This window comes from Sminthopsis crassicaudata, chromosome 2 (genome assembly GCF_048593235.1).
Source record: "Sminthopsis crassicaudata isolate SCR6 chromosome 2, ASM4859323v1, whole genome shotgun sequence".
NCBI lineage: Eukaryota > Metazoa > Chordata > Mammalia > Dasyuromorphia > Dasyuridae > Sminthopsis > Sminthopsis crassicaudata.
Window position 1 is genome coordinate 493,241,663 of NC_133618.1, and position 19,488 is coordinate 493,261,150.

At 38.5% G+C, this 19,488-nt stretch overlaps 1 protein-coding gene across 1 annotated transcript; it reads left to right on the forward strand.

Annotated features, from left to right (window-relative positions):
• The first annotated feature begins 17,802 nt into the window (after positions 1-17,802).
• Positions 17,803-19,034, forward strand: LOC141557595 (metallothionein-1-like). Its single transcript, XM_074293466.1, has 3 exons — positions 17,803-17,957; positions 18,450-18,515; positions 18,814-19,034. Exons 1-3 carry the CDS (start codon positions 17,930-17,932, stop codon positions 18,906-18,908), a joined length of 189 nt encoding a protein of 62 aa, XP_074149567.1. The 5' UTR covers positions 17,803-17,929; the 3' UTR covers positions 18,909-19,034.
• The last annotated feature ends 454 nt before the right edge of the window (positions 19,035-19,488 follow it).

The following is a 19,488-nucleotide window of genomic DNA, read 5'->3' on the forward strand; positions in this document are numbered from 1 at the left end:
ATTTACAAGAAATGTTCACATTTTTCTTTGGCCTTCAAACTGACCTATACTATTTGCCTATAGAAACTAGGCTAAACTGTTTATGTATTTACTTTATACTCTTGGAGTAAATATTTATTTTAACAAAGGTAATCTAATTATAAATGTTTAAATGGAACTGGATTGCTTAAAAAAAAAAAAAACCACAATTTGTTGTTTTTTTTTTTTAACATTAAATTTTTATTTTTACATTAATGACCTGTCCCTCTTTCCTACTCTCATTTAAGAGAAAAAGAAAAAAGAAAAAAAAACCTTTTAGCATAAATAGGTGTAATTCCTGCATAGGTTTTTCTTTCTATTCTTCAACTATCCCCTCTGGTAGGAGGGGAGTAGTAAATTTCATCTTCATTCTTGTGACCTCATGGCTTAAGATTGCATTGACAGAAGTCCTAAAGTGTTCTTAGAAATCCATTATTCTAGTGCTTATGGCTCAATATATGCTCAGTACCCCTTTCCTCTGGGGCCCTTCCCTCCTTCTGGTTTAGATAGTACAGAGGGTATATTCATTAGGAGAGGTATTCCCAGACTATATATATAAAGCTATTTATGGTGTAAATAATAAATACCTAATAGAGGGAAAGCACTAGAATAAGAAGTGCTGGGGAAAGTTTCCTGTAACAAGTGGGATTTTAGTAGGTTAATCCATGGAGATCAGTAGTCAGAAGTACAGAAGGGAAATCATTTCAGGTATGGGGGATGGCCAGAGATAATACCCACAGATTACGGATGGTGCTCCTGGAACAGCTAGGAAGCCAGGATCACTACAGCGAGGAGTATGTGTTGGGCAGCAAGACAGAAGAAGACTGAAAAGGTCCAAGAGAGGACCCAGGGCCTGCATCTCACAACTGGACAGCTGCTACAGGGTTTCATCCTGCCCACCTGGGCCTTTCTTAACCTCTCCCCACTTTTCAGCTGCTTTTTACCTTTTCTTTGGATCACTAAAGCTTAGCAGAGTGCCTGGAATATAGTAGGTGTTGAATTGATTTATTGGCACATAATTGATGTTTACATGTTTTTACTGACTTATAGCCTATTCATTTATGTGTGCTCATATATATGTATGCATAAATACATACCTACAGGCATGTGTGTAAACACATACATGTGTGTATACATACACACACATACATACCCACCTAAACTTCCACCTTCTATCAGCTTTTTTCAGTCTTTCTGAATTCTAGTGCTTTACCTGTGCTGAAGATTTCCTATTTATGTGTGTATATGTATACAAACAGTATGTATAAAAGGTTTTTTTGTATATAGTTATATATAGTATTTATCTTTTTATACAGATATTACAAATAAGATAGGGAATGCACTAGAATATATGTCTTTAATATTAATTTATATTATATTTATGTGTGTATGTATACAAACAGTATGTACAAAAGTTTTTGTATATAGTCACATATAGTATTCATCTTTTATACAGATATTACAAATAAGAAATAATCAACATAGGGAATGCACTAGAATATTTGTCTTTTATAGTCATTTATATTATTCTATATATGATATATAGTATATTTATATTGTTTATATTACTACACATGTTTTTGTATGAAATTTTATATATCATCTCCCCCATCAGTGTAAGCTCCTTGAGAGCAGGGACTTTTTTTTAATCCCCGAATTTATCACAGTAGGAGTAGTAGGAGTTTAATAAATGTTTATGTACTGACTGAAGGGGTGTATTCTGGGAGAGCCCCACCCACTAAAAAGAGAGGTTCAAATTGCATAAGCCTATTGTCTTGGCTCAGGGGATGGCAGACAATCGACCAGCACCCATTGATGCTTCCAGGGGATCACGTTACTTATAGGCTCTTTCTCACAGGATTGCTGTAAGGCAGAAATACCTAATCTTTGTAGCACTCTGTAATCTCTAACCCACCACGTAAATTTCAGTTGTACTAGGTCAGGCAGCTACTTCCTGGCTCCTAGTTGCTTTTTTGTAACTTGTGTTTGAACATTTCACTCTTACTGCAAAACAGTGAGACAAAGTGTCAGAGAGTTCAGATATCAAACAGAAATTGGTCCAAGTGCTGTGACTTCTAGGCCAAGGTCAGGTGGAGATGGAATGTTGAAAGACTGAAAGGGGATATGACATGGAAGATTTGATTATGTTGTGTCTATGTGTGTGTGTAACCCCAGAACAAATCACAATGTGGAGAATCACAATTTCATAGCAAAGGAAAACTTGGTGGGGGGCAAGGAAGAAAAGAAGGAGGGGATTCATTCAATATCTTAAGAGAAAAAGGAGTCCAAAGCTTATAAAACGAATCTGTGGCTCCTTGGCTGCGATCCAAGAGGCCCCCAAACTAATCTCTATTCAAACAAAAATATAGTTTTGTATTCTGAGCTCCCATTCCCACCCCTGCTCTCCAGACTAAAGCCTCTTGGGTGAATGGAGGGAGATGATTAGAAAAAGTTTGTCTTTTGAACTGTTAATTAAAAGCAGCATTAGCCCTGTCTGATGAATAATGAAATATAAGCCCTGTGCCTTCCTCCTTTCTTAGGCTTCTCTGAAAAAGCAAAGCCTTCTTGGATCAAATTGGGGCTGCTTTGGAAGCCTTTCACTGAGGTGCTAACACTAATTGCAGCTCTGAGAGTAAAGGGGAGGAGGAGAGATTAATCCCACATCTAAAAGAAAACAAAAATCGTTGGAAAACTGTTGGGGAATGACTACTGTCCAAAACTAAACTACATAGACCCTAATTTGACTGTCAGTTTTGTAGGAGGCCTGTCTCTCCTCCCTCTCCAACAGAGAACCTGGGCATCTGTGGCTTGGCTTCAGGTTGTTTAACATTTTCATCAGTGATTTTAGTGAGGAATAAATATTGTGAATGAAATTTGTATGTGGCTCAAAGCTGGGTTCAAGAGAAGAGAATCAAAAAAGTTCCACCCAAGCTAAAGTGTAATGGAAAGAGTCCTTTCAGTCGCTGGTGATGTCAAAACAATTTTCACACTAAAGCTAAATTGTTTTTTGTCTTTTTCATCCTCATTCTCTCTTTTTTTTTCTTATAGCTTTTTACTTATCAGATATATGCATGGGTAATTTTACAGCACTGACAATTGCAAAATCTTTTGTTCCAACTTTTCCCCTCCTTCCCCCGCCCCCTCCCCCAGATGACCAATACATGTTATGTATGTTAAAGTATAAATTAAATACAATATATGTATACATGTCCATACAGTTATTTTGCAAAAAGAATCGGATTTTGAAGTAGTATACAATTAGCCTGTGAAGAAAATCAAAAACATCCTCATTCTCTTATAAGTGAACAGACAGGTTTTTTAGAGACTACATAACTTATGAATTAAAGATTTAGCTACAAGCAAATATTGTAACAATGGTCAACTGTGAAAGATTTATCTATTCTGACCAATATCATGACCCAAAACAATTAAAGACCCATGAAGAAAAATGCTATCTACCTCCAGAGAGAGAACTAATGAACTCTGAGTACAGGTTGAAAGTATAATTTTTCTTGCAACATGGCTAATATGGAAATATGTTTTGCATGATTTCACATGTATGACTGATATCAGATTACTTGCCTTCTCAATGGATAGGGAGGGCTGGGAGAAAGGGAGAGAAATCAGAACTCAAAAATTAAAAAAAAAAAAAAAAAAAGAATGTTGGAGCAGCTAGGTGGCGCAGTGGATAGAGCACTGGCCTTGAATTCAGGAAGACCCTTTCATGTTAAAGAAGAGGACCTTAGGACTCTATGAGGTTACATTATTTGTCTATTATCACACAAGCAATGCCAAGTAGCAGAAGCAGCATTTGGATCTCCAATTAAATGTTATTTCCACAACTGCCAGACAACTGGTGAGTTTGGGGATGTTAATGAATAAAGTTACTCAGTCATACAATTGGGTAAATATGGCAGAACCCCAAATTTAGTGGCATATGAAATCCTTGAAGACAAGATGATGGCACCTAGAATGCCCTGAGCTCTTAGGCATGTCAAAAACTTAAAAAATGGGAATAAAAAGCAAGAGAAAAGTACAATTAGATGACAGCCCAAAAAGCGACTCTTATTTCTAACCAATTTTTAAATTTTTATTTAAAACATTTTAATAATAGCTTTTTATTTTCAAAATACATGCAAAGACCATCTTCAATATTCACCCCTGAAAAACCCCATGCTTCAAATTTCTCTCCTTTACTTCCTCCCACCAAGCAATCCAATATAGATTAAACATGTGCAATTCCTCTAAACATATTTCTACATTTATCATGATGCACAAGAAATATCAGATCAAAAAGGAAAAAAATGAGAAAGAAAAAAAATCAAAGAACAAAAAAAAGATGAAAATGCTATGTTTGCAATCCATATTCAGTCCCCATGAGCCTTTCTCTGGATGTAGATGACATTCTCCATCACAAGTCTATTGGAATTAGTCAGAATCATCTCATTGTTGAAAAGAGCCAAGCTTATCACAGTTGATCACCACATAATCTTATTACTGTATACAATGTTTTCCTGTAAGTCTCTCCAGGCCTTTCTGAAATCATCCTGCTCATCATTTCTTATAGAACAATAATATTCTATTGCATTCATATATTATAACTTATTCAATTATTCTCTAGCTGATGGGCAATCACTCAATTTCCACCATAACACTACATTTTTGCACAGTGGATCCTTTTCCCTCCCTTAAGATCTTTTTGGAATACAAACCCACTATGGAGTCAAAAGATATGCACAATTTGCTAGCCTTTTGGGCATAGTTCCAAATTGCTCTCCAGAATGGCTGGATCAGTCTAAATAATTTTGAAGAAAGTTATTATCTTTTGGAAGAAAAAACTCAAAATTTCTTGTGATAATTTTCCCATGAGCATCATAAGATCATAGATCCATAACTAGAAGGAACCTCAGTGTTCTTCTGGTCCAGCCTCCTCACTTTATTATTATTATTTTTTTGATGAGGGGAAGCAATCAGGGTTAAGTTCCCATACCTAATAAGAATTATAACTCAGGCCCTTGACCTCAGGGCTGGTGTTCTAACCACTGTGCCATCTAGTTGTGTGTGCTCCTCATGGGCAGGTACATGCAAACACACACACACACACACACACACACACACACACACACACACAAACACACACACACATATACATACCTTCACTTTGTAAATGAGGAAGCTGAAATCCAGAGAAATTAAGTGATTAGTTGAAAGTCACACAGCTAATAAGAGGCAGTGTAGGATTTGAACCCACATCCTCTAAATTGAGAACCAGAGTTCTTTCCATTCAACCCCATTTTTAGATTTAAATAGCATTTTTATGTCATCTCTACTTCCCAGTGTTGTGGTGGAAGAATCAGAGACAACAATCTAGGAATATTTTGGACAATATGGAGAAAAAAATCGTTGTGATTGAATAGGCTGTTTGATTGAATTACTGCTCCCTCATCCTTGTAATTTATTCATGTCCAACTCTCTGTGACTCCACTTGAGGATTTTTGGCAAAGATACTGGAGCAGGTTTGCCATTTCCTTCTATGGCTCATTTGACAGATGAGGAAACTGAGGCAAATAAGATTAAGCTAGTAAGTGTCTTAACCTGGATTTTGAAATTAGATCTTCCTGACTCCAGACCTGGCACTCTGGGTACAGGACCACCTACCAGCTCTTTCCACCCTCATCCCCCACCCTTTCTGACTGTAGGCTAAAAAAAACAAAACCTGACTCAAATTTTTCCATCCTGCTCAGGCTGATTCCACAAAGACTTGCTGAGGTCTTGACACTCAGCTGCCCATGACTCCAGGCAAGTTTTCCTTTACAGACCAGTTATCGTGATAGTGCATTAAAATGCTGCAGAATGCCACTCATTGGCTGTGAATTCTACGCAGGCCAGAGAAATCAACATAAACCAAATCTGTACCCAGAGAAATGAATGCTGCCCCCAACAAATAGCCTTCATTATTGTAATTTACATATTATGTACATTATATGTATATATTTGTATTATATACATATTTGTGTATATGTGCATCTATGTATGTATATGTGTGTAAGCATATGCATATATATTTATTTGTATCCAAAAAATAATGTGAATATTAATAACATATATCTACAGATAGATATCTCTTTTACTTTGTTCTTTTCCATCCTAGGGAAGTGGAGTAGAGTCTCCAACTTTGGTCTCAAGAGTAGACATGGAAAAATCCAGAATTGAAATATGAATCAGGTTTTGCAGTCAGCCCAGCATCAATGACCAGAGAGACAAAGAATGATCTTTGGAAGTGCAGAATCCTTACTCAGCAGAAAAACTCATTCCTTAGCAATGTTTTATAAAAATTCAACTAAATATTGTGCCCATTCCCTCAGAGACTGAGGTGGACTAGAAGAGGAAATGCTTGTACATTTGTCCTTGTTATATCATTGAGGTCATTATCCCTTTGTATCAACTGGGGAAGAGGGGGAGGAAGAACGAATGCTAAAATCATACAAAATTCTTTAATAGTAGCTAGACAGCTTAGGAGCAGAGCAGATAGAGCTCAAAGTCAAATCTGGCCTTAAACATTGGTTCGATGTCTCTGGACAAGTCATTTAACTTATTTGCCTCAGTTTCCTCAATTGTAAAATAGAAACCTTGTTGTGAGGATGAAACAAGAATTTAATTGTAAAGTGCTTAGTACTTTATAGTGCTATAGTGAGCGCTCTATAAATGTTAGATTATTGCTGTTTAATCATTTTAGTTGTGTCCAACTTTTCATGACCCCATTTGGGTTTTCTTGGCAAAGATACTGGACTTTCTCCATCTCATTTTAGAGAAAAATTAAAATTTAAGAAATCTGAGACAAACAGGGTTAAATGACTTAGCCGGGGTTATACAGCTAGTAAAATATCTGAAGTCAGATCCAAGATCTCAGGAAGATGAGTCTTCTTGATTTCAGGCCTGGCACTCTATCCACTGCTCATTCTAGCTTCCCTTATTGTTATTATGTAAATATTTATAACCAGAGGATCACTGAACAATGCAGAAGACCTCTACATAACTACTATTAAAAAATTTTTGTGTGATTTTAGCATATTTTTGAGCAGCCTTAGAGAAGAATCTTTGCAGGTATGTTTTGATCCACTGAATCAAAACTTTTTTGGGGAAGTGGAGGATGGGAGTGATAAGCAATATACTTCAGTGTTTAGTGTGTTTCTTCCCTCCATTGCTACAAATTGCAATATCTTAGGTGTCTTCAATCAATCTGTGGATGGATCAGCAAACAGTTTTTAAAGGCCTGTTCGAGATACAAGTACAAAAATGAGATAGTCTCTGCCCTCAAAGAACTTAAATTTTGCTTGACGAATATAGTAAAAACTCCTCACTCTATGATGTATTTGATTATGAAATTCTTCAAATGAGTTCCAAGTGGATGCCCCTGCTGGTCACTAGCTCTGTCCTTGAAGCTTTTGAACCATATTCAAATCTCCTAAAATCTACAAGCTGCTGGTACAGTCTTTGGAAACCCAAAATCAGTTCAGTGTAAGGATACCAGCAGAAAACCTTAGTGGAGGTTTTTTTTTTTTTTTGGGGGGGGTTGTTTTCTGAAATCAACAAACAACAAATTCTGAGGGATCCCAAGCACTCCCGAGTCGCATGTATGATTTGAAGGTGTGATCTACTATAAAAAGTTGCCTTGCAAGAGTCTGCTTGTTTCCTTTTCACCTTTCCATCAAAGAGATCATCCATACATATCTAGATCATTCTCATGATTTATAGGCATTAGAAAGTAAATATATGAATTAGTAGTTGCTGATAGCATCTTCACTGTATTTTGGGGAAATAACTGTGATTTTTTTTTTCTTCCTAAGCTTCTGGAATCTTTTCCTCTTTGAGTTATCATGAAAACTGATCGTAAGGCATAAAACATGGAGGCCCAAATTTCCTATATCAGGCAGATAGGAAGTAAATACTTATTCCCCCCACCCTTCTTCCCCACCTAAGTAATTTGCCACCAACATAGAGAATATTCTGCTCAGAGGCCAGATAAAAAAGGATACTCCATAGAGAGTGTCTATTATTTAGATCAGTAGCATCAAAGTCATATAGAAATTGTGGCTACTAATCTGTTAAAAAGGAAATGTGCAACTGCATTAACTTACTTTTAAAATGTATTATCTGTATAATATTATATTGGAGCAGTTAGGTGGAACAGTGGATAGAGTGTCAGGCTTGTATTTAGGAGGACTTGAATTTAAATCTGGCCTGTGTGACTCCTAGGCAAATCACTTAACTTCTCTCTGTCTCAGTTTCCTCATCTGTAAAAATGAGAATAATATTAGCATCTACCTTGCAGGGTTGTTGTTTGGATCCAATGAAATATAACTATAAAGCACCTAGTGCAGGGTCTGGCACATAGTAAGTGCTATATAAATGCCATTACTGTTGTATTATTCATTTATTATTATTTAAGTTGTTAAATATTTCCCAGTAACATTTTAATTTGATTCTGGCCACAGTTGCAAATGTCTTGAGCTCAAGACTGATGTTGGTCTGGTCTAGACTATGACATCTGTTGGATGGGCAGCTTTTTGAGTCAGACTGTCTATATAAATATTTCTATTTATATATTTTTCTTAAAATCAGTGAGGTCTTTTGTTTCTTATTGTCATTTCTAGAAATATTCCTCCCTCAACCCTTGTAAAAGAATAAAGTTAAGTAAAAGTATCTGATATGGTGAACTTTTCTAACAATGTATAACAATATGCTTTCATTTATCCATGTTCTCAACAACCATTCATGACACTTATTTGAGCCAGGCTTTTAGATCCATCTAGATATATCTGAGCTAACACTGCTGATGGGAAATTAGCTAGGGCTAGAACTGAATAAACCAGAGAGAAGGCAATGGGAACACTGTACAAATGCTTTCAAAGATCCCAAATGATTCCCTTTCACACAAAATTGTCTTGATAACCCCTGTGGTCAGATGTGGCCGAGAACCATAGCAAACCACAATCTGCAATGATCAGACTTGCTGGCATCCTGAAGTGCAATGGAGAGAGATGAAGTGCAGATACTGAGCAACAGCTTAGTACTAACAATAACTTGTGGAAGAAGATGCCAAATTCTTTCTATGTCTTTCCCATCTTTAACCAGGGTGGGAGAGGTAAGCTTGGGGAAGGACAGTAAATCCCAAAGCTTGCAAATCACAGATTCATACAACTTAGTTTTACACTATTCTGTTATATTTTTTGTTGCCTTATCTTGCAATAAATCACATAGTTATTAAGAGTAGAATAAATTATCAAATCCTATGAACATAGGAGGTGGAGAAAGCATGAATGAAAAGGGAATTGCCAAATGCAGGAATTGGGAGGGGGATGTGGAGATTCCAGAAAACAGAAATATGGGAGATTTCCTATTTTGCTAATTCTTGAGCAGATTCCAAGTTATACCTTTACATCAAGTTTTCTTAACTTGGATTCCATTAACTTGGAGATTTTTGTCTTTTTGAAAAAAAAATTAATTTCTGCATTTTGGCAAAATTGATTTCTTTGGTAATCCTTTGTCTTTAATTTTAAAAACATAATTTCTTTTTTAATTTTAAAATATTCATTTTATTTTTTAAAATGGATGATTTTTTTCAATGAACAAATATTTATTTCCTTTTCCCTTCCTCAACTGAACAACAACAACTCGAAGAAAAATAAACAAAGCTTTTGAAACAAACATACTTAGACAAGTAGAGCAATTTCCCGAATTGGCTATGCCCAAAAATGAATGTCTCCTTCTATATAGTGATTCCATCACTTTTCCATGAAAAGATAGGAAAATATCATTTTCAAAACAGGTCTAGGGATTTCACGAAGATGGCCAAAAGGACCCAGGACCCAAAGAAGGCTGAGAATCTCTGCCAGTACCATAAAATATAATTCCAAACACAGAAGAGAATGACCTGGAGGATCAGGTCATTTCAGAGCACCTTCTGCTAAATAGCTAGGGAGACTATAGTCATTAGGAAAAATCTGAGCTGATGCACTGACTGCTTTAAAAAATATATTGGAGTAGCCCCACGGTAGAACCTCTTGGTAGTAAGATTGCTTACTATACTCAAACTGATTAAGTAGTTACATTAATTACCTGCTATAATTTGTAGACTGCAGAAAGCAAGGGAGGGAATCAGATGTGAGCAATATCACCTAGTGTCCTGATATTGTTGTTCTCCAGTTGTTTCAACTGTATCTGACTTCATGATACCATTTGAGGTTTTTTTGGCAAAGATGCCATTTCCTTCTTCATCTCATTTGATAGATGAGGAAACTGAGGTAAACAGATGAAGTGACTTAGCCAAGATTACACAGCTAGTAAGGGGGATTTGAACTCAGATCTTTCTAACTCCAGGCCAGGCCTTCCATTCACTGTGCCACTGACCTGTTATGATACCTGTCACACTAATAATTCCATTTTTAAAATCCTTTTTGATAGGAGAGGGGGCAGAGAGCAAGACTACAGACTCATAGCTTCCTGATCCCATTAAACTTTTAGGTTCTCATAAACCTCTCTGTTTTCATCTGCTTAGAAACAGATTCAAGACCATGCTCCCTAATCATTCTGCTGCAGCTGATGAAGGGAATGGCATGGCATAAAACCATGGCTTGGGGTACTTAGCCCCCCTGGATGGACCATAAGGGATTGGCTAGCCTCTTTTTTGTTGAAACTCACAAAGTGGCCAAAGAGGCAAAGCTTGAAAGCACTCTTTCCAGGTGAAAGCTCCTCCTCCTCCTTCTTGCATGGCCTCCGGTCAACTGGAACCCGAGATAAACAAAGTCCTCGAGGGCCAGTAGAGGAGAGCTGATAACCTATCACATCCAAAAAAGAAAATAGCCTTGCCACAGGACAAGACTCTGGGCTAATAGCTCATTTGAGCGCTGCACGGGAAATCAGAAAAAATGTTAAGAATCTTAGTGCAAGATCTGGAGAAATAGCTTCTATCTTCCAGGGTAGGTCCTCTATAAAGGATTTCAGGGAGTACATGGATAAAGATCAGAGCAAGGAAGCATAGAAGGCCCTCTAATTTACTCCTTTTATTTTACAAATGACCAAAAAGAAGTCCAGAGTTGTTAATTAACTTGCTCAACATTTTATAGCTAATAAGTGGCAGACTTGGAATTCAAACCCAGGTCCTCTGAGTCCACAATCAGTAGACATTCTATTGACGCATAAAAATGTATATGAGTTAAGACCTATGCAGCTGAAATAATCAATGAACTCACAGAAATATTAGTAAGAATTATAATCATCATTATCATATTGTTGACTTACATTGTATTGCGGGTTATGTTGTTGAGTCATTATGGTCATGTCTGACTCTTCATGATACCATTTGAGGTTTTTTTGGCAAAGATGCCATTTCCTTCTTCATCTCATTTGATAGATGAGGAAACTGAGGTAAACAGATGAAGTGACTTAGCCAAGATTACACAGCTAGTAAGGGGGATTTGAACTCAGATCTTTCTAACTCCAGGCCAGGCCTTCCATTCACTGTGCCACTGACCTGTTATGATACCTGTCACACTAATAATTCCATTTTTAAAATCCTTTTTGATAGGAGAGGGGGCAGAGAGCAAGACTACAGACTCATAGCTTCCTGATCCCATTAAACTTTTAGGTTCTCATAAACCTCTCTGTTTTCATCTGCTTAGAAACAGATTCAAGACCATGCTCCCTAATCATTCTGCTGCAGCTGATGAAGGGAATGGCATGGCATAAAACCATGGCTTGGGGTACTTAGCCCCCCTGGATGGACCATAAGGGATTGGCTAGCCTCTTTTTTGTTGAAACTCACAAAGTGGCCAAAGAGGCAAAGCTTGAAAGCACTCTTTCCAGGTGAAAGCTCCTCCTCCTCCTTCTTGCATGGCCTCCGGTCAACTGGAACCCGAGATAAACAAAGTCCTCGAGGGCCAGTAGAGGAGAGCTGATAACCTATCACATCCAAAAAAGAAAATAGCCTTGCCACAGGACAAGACTCTGGGCTAATAGCTCATTTGAGCGCTGCACGGGAAATCAGAAAAAATGTTAAGAATCTTAGTGCAAGATCTGGAGAAATAGCTTCTATCTTCCAGGGTAGGTCCTCTATAAAGGATTTCAGGGAGTACATGGATAAAGATCAGAGCAAGGAAGCATAGAAGGCCCTCTAATTTACTCCTTTTATTTTACAAATGACCAAAAAGAAGTCCAGAGTTGTTAATTAACTTGCTCGACATTTTATAGCTAATAAGTGGCAGACTTGGAATTCAAACCCAGGTCCTCTGAGTCCACAATCAGTAGACATTCTATTGACGCATAAAAATGTATATGAGTTAAGACCTATGCAGCTGAAATAATCAATGAACTCACAGAAATATTAGTAAGAATTATAATCATCATTATCATATTGTTGACTTACATTGTATTGCGGGTTATGTTGTTGAGTCATTATGGTCATGTCTGACTCTTCATGATCCCATTTGGGGTTTTCTTGGCAAAGATGGTTCACCATTTCCTTCTCCAGCTCATTTTACAAATGAGGAAACTGAGACAAAAAGTGACTTGCCCAGGATCACATAGCTAGTAAGTGTCTGAGGTCATATTTTAACTCACACAAGAGGAGTTTTCTTGACTCCCAGACTGGCACTCTAACCACTGAGCTTCTTTCATTCCTTTTGGGCTTAAGGGAATCAGAAAAGAGAAACAGAAAAAGAGAATCAGAAAAGCATTATTGTTGAATCTATTTTTTCCAGATCTTTGTGATCCACTTGGGGGTTTTCTTGGCAAAGATACTGGAATGTTTCACCATTTCATTTTCCAAACTCATTTTGCAAGTGAAGAAACTGTGTAAATAACTATGTAAGTAAGAAAACTATTGCCTGAGGTTGGATTTGAACTCAAGTCTTCCTTCTGCACTATAACTTCTGCATCATCTTCAAAGGCACGGGTTATTCATTGTTTTGGTGATACAAATATTTTGGTTAGTACATAGAAAAGACATGTGAATTTTTCTTAAGGTATTAGAAAATATTAGAAAAAGTGTTAAAAGGTACAGAAAAGGGGATGCAGTGGATAGAACTGGAGTCAGGAAGACCTAAGTTCAAATCCGACCTCAGACATTTAATACTTCCTAACTGTGTGACCTGGGCAAGTTACTTAATCCCAAATTGCCTCACGAAAGAAAGAAAGAGAGAGAGAGAGAGAGAGAGAGAGAGAGAGAGAGAGAGAGAGAGAGAGAGAGAGAGAGAGACAGAGACAGAGAGAGACAGAGACAGAGACAGAGAGACAGAGAGAGAGAGAGAGAAAGAGAAAAAAAAGAAAGAAAGAAAGAAAGAAAGAAAGAAAGAAAGAAAGAAAGAAAGAAAGAAAGAAAGAAAGAAAGAAAGAAAGAAAGAAAGAAAGAAAGAAAGAAAGAAAGAAAGAAAGAAAGAAAGAAAGAAAGAAAGAAAGAAAGAAAGAAAGAAAGAAAGAAAGAAAGAAAGAAAGAAAACATTAGAAAAAAAAAGAACACTACGAATGGTTATAAGCCCCCACCCCAACTCTGGGGCAGAAGAGTACCTCAGTTTTTGACAGACTCTCAGAGCTCTCTTTCTGAATGTTCCCTCTTACTGGACCAGGAGCTATATTTACATCACAAACTTACTGTCCTGTTCTGGATTCCCTAGAATGGAATTCTTTCTGAATATCCTCTCTTATTGGACCAGGAGCTATATTTACATCAACTGACTGTGCTTATCTGGATTTCTAGAGTGGAAAAAATGAGCTCTGAAGGAAAATTGTTGGGAGGGGGCCTTCATTCAGGATGTCCAACTGCAAGTGTATAATCCATAGTGACAATATCTATCAGAGAGCACATCTTGACTTTCCTTCTCTTCCTCCCCTCACTTATTCCTTTGGCTTCTCTCCTCCTTGATTAAGCAACCTGCATCCCAAATCTGAACTTCCAGGAATGTTTTGTTTTGTTTTTTACTTTCCTTATGACACAAGGATGACATGTTTCTGGGCATTCCAGGGACAGCTCATTACACAGATGTGAGTAAGAATTATATGTGCTGCCAACCACAGATCATGAGGAATGGGAGTAAACAGAGACAAACATTTAAGGAGAGTGAAAAAACAGATGACAGAGAGACTTCTCTTGAGGTGAATTTGGAAAGAGCACTTCCTTACCGTTATCTTCCTTTTATCTTCTACTGACCCTGGCACCCCACCCCACCCCAAAGGTTTCTTCCTTAAGAAAGGAAGACTTTTAGAGGTCCATCCAGGTGGCATAATATATAGCATACTTAGAATGATTATGGTCAAGTCACTCTTGCCTCTTTCAAAATGCCTTGCAAAGCTTAAATGCTGTATAAATCTTAGTCATTATTATTGCTACCTTCTTTTGCATTGCAGAAAGATGTCAGTAATTTGCCACTTTGTTAAAGTAACTTCTTAGCTGTGAATCTCATCTCTGCTTTCCTAGAACTGGAGGCATTCTGGAGATTAGGCTGAGAAAAAAAAGAAGATTCCTCTCTGGGTCAAGGACCCTCTCAGCTATCTCTCTCCATCCTCCTCCCCTGTCCCCTCACACATATTTTCTCAGTTTTTTGACTAAAAGACATTATTGTCTCTATGTCCAGCCTCCATGCCAGGAATAGCCTCTCTCTTGTTTACCCCCTTATTCTCAAGTCTCCACCTGCTGAAGTTCCTTTCTCCCTTCAAAGTCCAACTCAAATGCTCTCTCTGCCCTGATTTTCTCCCCATTGCAGAGTAGAAATGATCTTTTCTTCCCCTATTTTAAAAAATAACATGTAGCTTTTGCACTTACTTCATTCTTTTTCTCTTTTTTTATCAATTATTGAGTATTTTCCTTCCCAAATTAGATTTGTAAAGTTCTTGAGAGTAGGAACTGTACTTTATTTTCTGTCCCCAATGCCTTGGATAGGCCTTATATATAGTAGGTAATTAATGAATGTGTCCTGGAAAGATATTGCCTGACTCTTAATATTTTATCCAGTATTTTTAGACACATGTGTTTAAGGAAAGACAGTATGTAATATAGTATATGAGGGGCTGGGCTTGTAATCAGAGAGATGTGGGTCTAAGTCATGCCTCTGGCACCTCTTAGCTGGGTGACCTTGGAATAATCATTTAATCCCCTGTTGTCCTTAGACCACCTTTTAGGACTATAAATTGCAAGGTAGGTACTGACCTGCAATGGTAGAACTCACCACCTTCCCCACACAATCAGTTCATGGATCCAATGGGAAACAGGAAATGTGCCTAACACCATGTGTAGTATTGTCATAACAGACAATTAGGATGTCACCTACATCCTCAAAAGAGCTTGCAGTCTTGCAGAGAAAACGCCTATTAGAGGCATTTAGGAAACAGTATGGAATAAAACCAGATGCTAAATTGCATAAGACTCAGTGGCAGAAGATGAGATTTATGAAACAAAGCCTGCAAGGAGTTGGTGAGAGAACTCAAACTAGATTCATTTTGTTCCTTTCTTTTGGGGTAGGTGCAATGAGACAAAGTACCTTCCCTTTCTCCCCACAATCCATTCCCCTAATCCGCAAACCTAAAACCCCTCCTCAAAGTTCCCATCACATTTTATTTGTATCCTTACTATGCACTTGAGATCATAGATTTAGACATAGAAGAAGCTGCATAGGTCATCCATGATCTAGTCCAATACCATTTTACAAATGGGAAAACAGACCCAGATAAAGGGATTTCCTGAAGGTTTTGCAGATTGAACTGGTCTTGCAACTCCAAATCTAGTCCTCTCCTCACTATACCATTTTGTGTCTCTTTCTGCCATAGGATATCATAGAATGCTAACCACTGGAAGGATCATTAAAGATAAATTTCTGAACACATCTGCTCCTTTCTACTAGAGTGAACACCAAATGACCCTTTTCCTTCTGTATCTTCTATAATATTAGTATAGAGCCTTGCACCAGTGCATACTCAGTAAATTTTAAACGAATGGCATAAAGAATAGAGAAAAAGACTAAGTCACAAGGGACAAAGTGACCCCAATTTGAGATTGCTGACCACTGAGAGAAGAGTTTTGCTCTCAATCTAGAGAAAAAAAATGATACTAACCAAAGATAAGAAGCCTATTCTGTCAGGATATAAGACACACTAGTAAAACCAACAGTCCCTGCTTTGAACACCATCTTCAGGAGATAGATCAAAACCAACCTCAGACACTAACTAGCTGCATAATCCTGAGCAAGTCATTTAACCTCGATCTGCCTCAGTTTCCTAACCTGTATAATAATAGGATCTATCTTCTTCTTGTTCATGCTTCATTTTTTAAGAGGATCAATGACATCACAGCGTGATGTCTTGACTCATGAATAAATTGGATTTAAAGTGAGGCAGAGTGATCAATGTGGAAATGTTTAGAAGAATTGCACATGTTTAACTTATATTGGATTACTTGCTGTCTAAGGGAAGGGATGGGGGAAGCGAGAAAATTTTGGAACACAAGGTTTTGCAAGAGTGAATGTTGAAAACTATCTTTGCATATATTTTGAAAATAAAAGGCTATTATTAAAAATAAAAAATAAAGTGAGGCAGAATTATACAAAAGTTAAACTTAACTCTTTCTTCCAGAGTCTTCAAAGTCAAAATACAAGTCAGAATGACTGGTGGTCTCCCATGCCTGACCAAGTTTTGAGTGCTCCACATTATCTGACACAATAAGTGCCATATAAACGTTTATTTCTTATTGTTATACTATACAAAAACCAAAACCAATCAGCCGGGTTCTTTCAGAAAAACCTGGGAAGACTTAGAGAGAGAAATGAGAACACTACACAGTAACAGCAATATTGTCTGACAATTAACTGTGAAAGACTTAGCAATTTCCAGTAGTACATTGATCCAAGACAATTCTGATGAAATTGATGAAAAATGTTACTCACCTACAGAGAAAGAACTAGAGGAGTCTGAGTTTTGATTAAAGAATACTTTTTACATTTCCTTTATTTATTGGGAGGGCTATTTTCTTTTATGGCATTGCTAACACGGAAATGTTTTGCATGATAACACATGAATAATCTATATGGAACTGCTTGCCTGTTCAAGAAGGAGGGAGGATAAGGAAGGAGAGAATTTGGAACTCAAAAATTTAAAAATAAATGTTTAAATTTTTTCATGTAATTAAGAAAAAAATGGGGGGAAAACCCAAACACTTATTTCCTTCCCTTCCCAACTTCAAGGATTACCCAAAAATTCATGTCCATTCCACTTTTTGACATGCCTTTCAGCTCCAGTTACGTTTCCTGCCATGGGAATTTCTGCACTTTCCCCATACCTTTTAGCAGTTAGCCAAGAGAATGGAACTTGCAAAATCTCTGAGATGGACCGGAGCCACCTCCTCCCTTGGGGAGAACACTGGAAAAGCACAGAGGTGAATAGGCTCTTACCCAAAGGTGTGGGGGAAAGGCAGGGACCTTCCTACCGGGAATTAAGGAAAGCTGGACTTATTTTAGCAGAAGGACAAAGGTGGGCGGTTTGCGCCCCCTCAGGGCGCAAAGGGCTGGACTGGGGATCTACGGGCAGAGGTAGGATCGAGGCCCGTGGCACGTACTCCGACTCTGCGCACAGCCCCACAGGTGCTCGGGCGCTTTAGAATCTGCACTCAGTTCTGAGAGTTCTGAGAAATCTGCACCCGCAACCAAACCCGAGGTCAGTGGCCATGAGTCAGCACAGCCCAGGGCTGTGTGCAGGCGGGCTGGCCGGGCGCAGAGGGAAGGAGGGGGAGGAGGAGGAGGAGGCGGGGCCTTTGCACTCGCTCTTCCAATCCTTTTCCTATAAATGAGAAGAGAGAGTTCTGCACTCCACTACATCTTTCTCCCTCTTATCCTTCCGTGAGAGCTGCGTGCGTAAAGTCTACCTGCCCGCCATGGACCCCAACTGTAGCTGCGAGAACGGTAAGGGATTCCTGGGCTCTGGAAACACCCTTGGGCCAGGGATGCGCTGCCCGGGCTGGGAGAGCTTGGGCTCGGCGTGGGGAACAGAACTGTTGGCTGGGGAGAAGAGAGGCAGTCATCAGGAACGGGGAGGCTGGTTTTGTTTTAAATGAAGTGTTAGAAAACTTTTCATCTTTTCTTCCTCCGCTTTTTGGAATTGAAGTTATAAACCAGAAATATGCTTGACAGCGGTGGCCCCAGGGATAAGATGGACCTGAGAGGAGCTCTTTGGGACCAAGAACAGGCTTTAGGGTTCCATCTAAAAAGGGGCTCCTTTAGGACAGGGCCAGGTAACGTGACAGCTTTCTTGCCATGGGGATCAGTTAAGATGAGGGTTTGCGGCTCTGTGATTTCTGATAGGGGAAGATGTTTTCTGAAGGGTGGCAAGTCAGGCACCTGAAGTTTGTCAGGGATATGATCTGTGTCTTTGCTGAGTTCTCCTTTTCTCTCTAGGTGGCTCTTGCACCTGCGCAGATGCCTGCAAATGCACTTCATGTCGGTGTACCTCCTGCAAGAAAAGTGAGTATTTTGCAGGGTAGGGTGCGGGGGAGAAGGGGAAAATACTTTTCATGGGTTGAACTAAATAATGCCCCAATAGAAAGAATCCTGGGTAGCCTTGGGTGAGGGAGAGGGGGTTCAAGGAGGGAATCATTTCCCAGTGGTACAATATTCCTTAAATGTAAAAAGGAACCCGGTAAGCTAAGCTGACTTCCTTTTCTTGATTTTTAAACCCATCCCCATAAGCATTCTTGGGGCTGAGCCCTGCGGGACTCTCAGGTCAGGTCCCTCACATTCATCTCCTATCTTTCCTTTTCAGGCTGCTGCCCCTGCTGTCCTGAGGGATGTGCCAACTGTGCCCAGGGATGTGTCTGCAAAGCCCCCCAAAGCAAGAGTTGCAGCTGCTGCCAGTAATGTCCCCACTTCCCTTTGCCTGTAAACAGATTTTGTACAGTCCTGAATTTTCAAACACTATGGATATGTTTTCTACTGTTTTTCTATGAAATGTATGAATACAATAAAATTGAATACTGCGTTACATTTTTTGGCCCTCTTTGTCTATTTGGAGATATTAATTCACATTAGCTTACAAACTCTCTTTTTCCCCCCAGCTCAACAAACTTGTGTGGTGACTTATAGGATTAATATTATTCTCATTTAACAGTTAAGTAACAATTCTAGAGATCATAATGGATTACCCACAATCAAGTACAGGGAGAAGTCAATGAAAGCATGTATCTTTATTCTGGGGCTCCAGAAAAGGGAAATGACCACCCTGCCAGGAATACAGAAAGACCCATTTACCATTCCTAGTAGAAGAAAGGATTACCAAGGCCCTTTTAGGTTTTTTTTGGTAAATTTTGGGGATTGAAACAGGTGGTCTGGGAATAAGGGTAGACAACTAATACTATACAGTTAGTTTGGGGGCTAAGACTTAGGAAATTATTGTTCTTTTACCACATATTAAATCTCTATGTAGGGACTATGTCAGAAA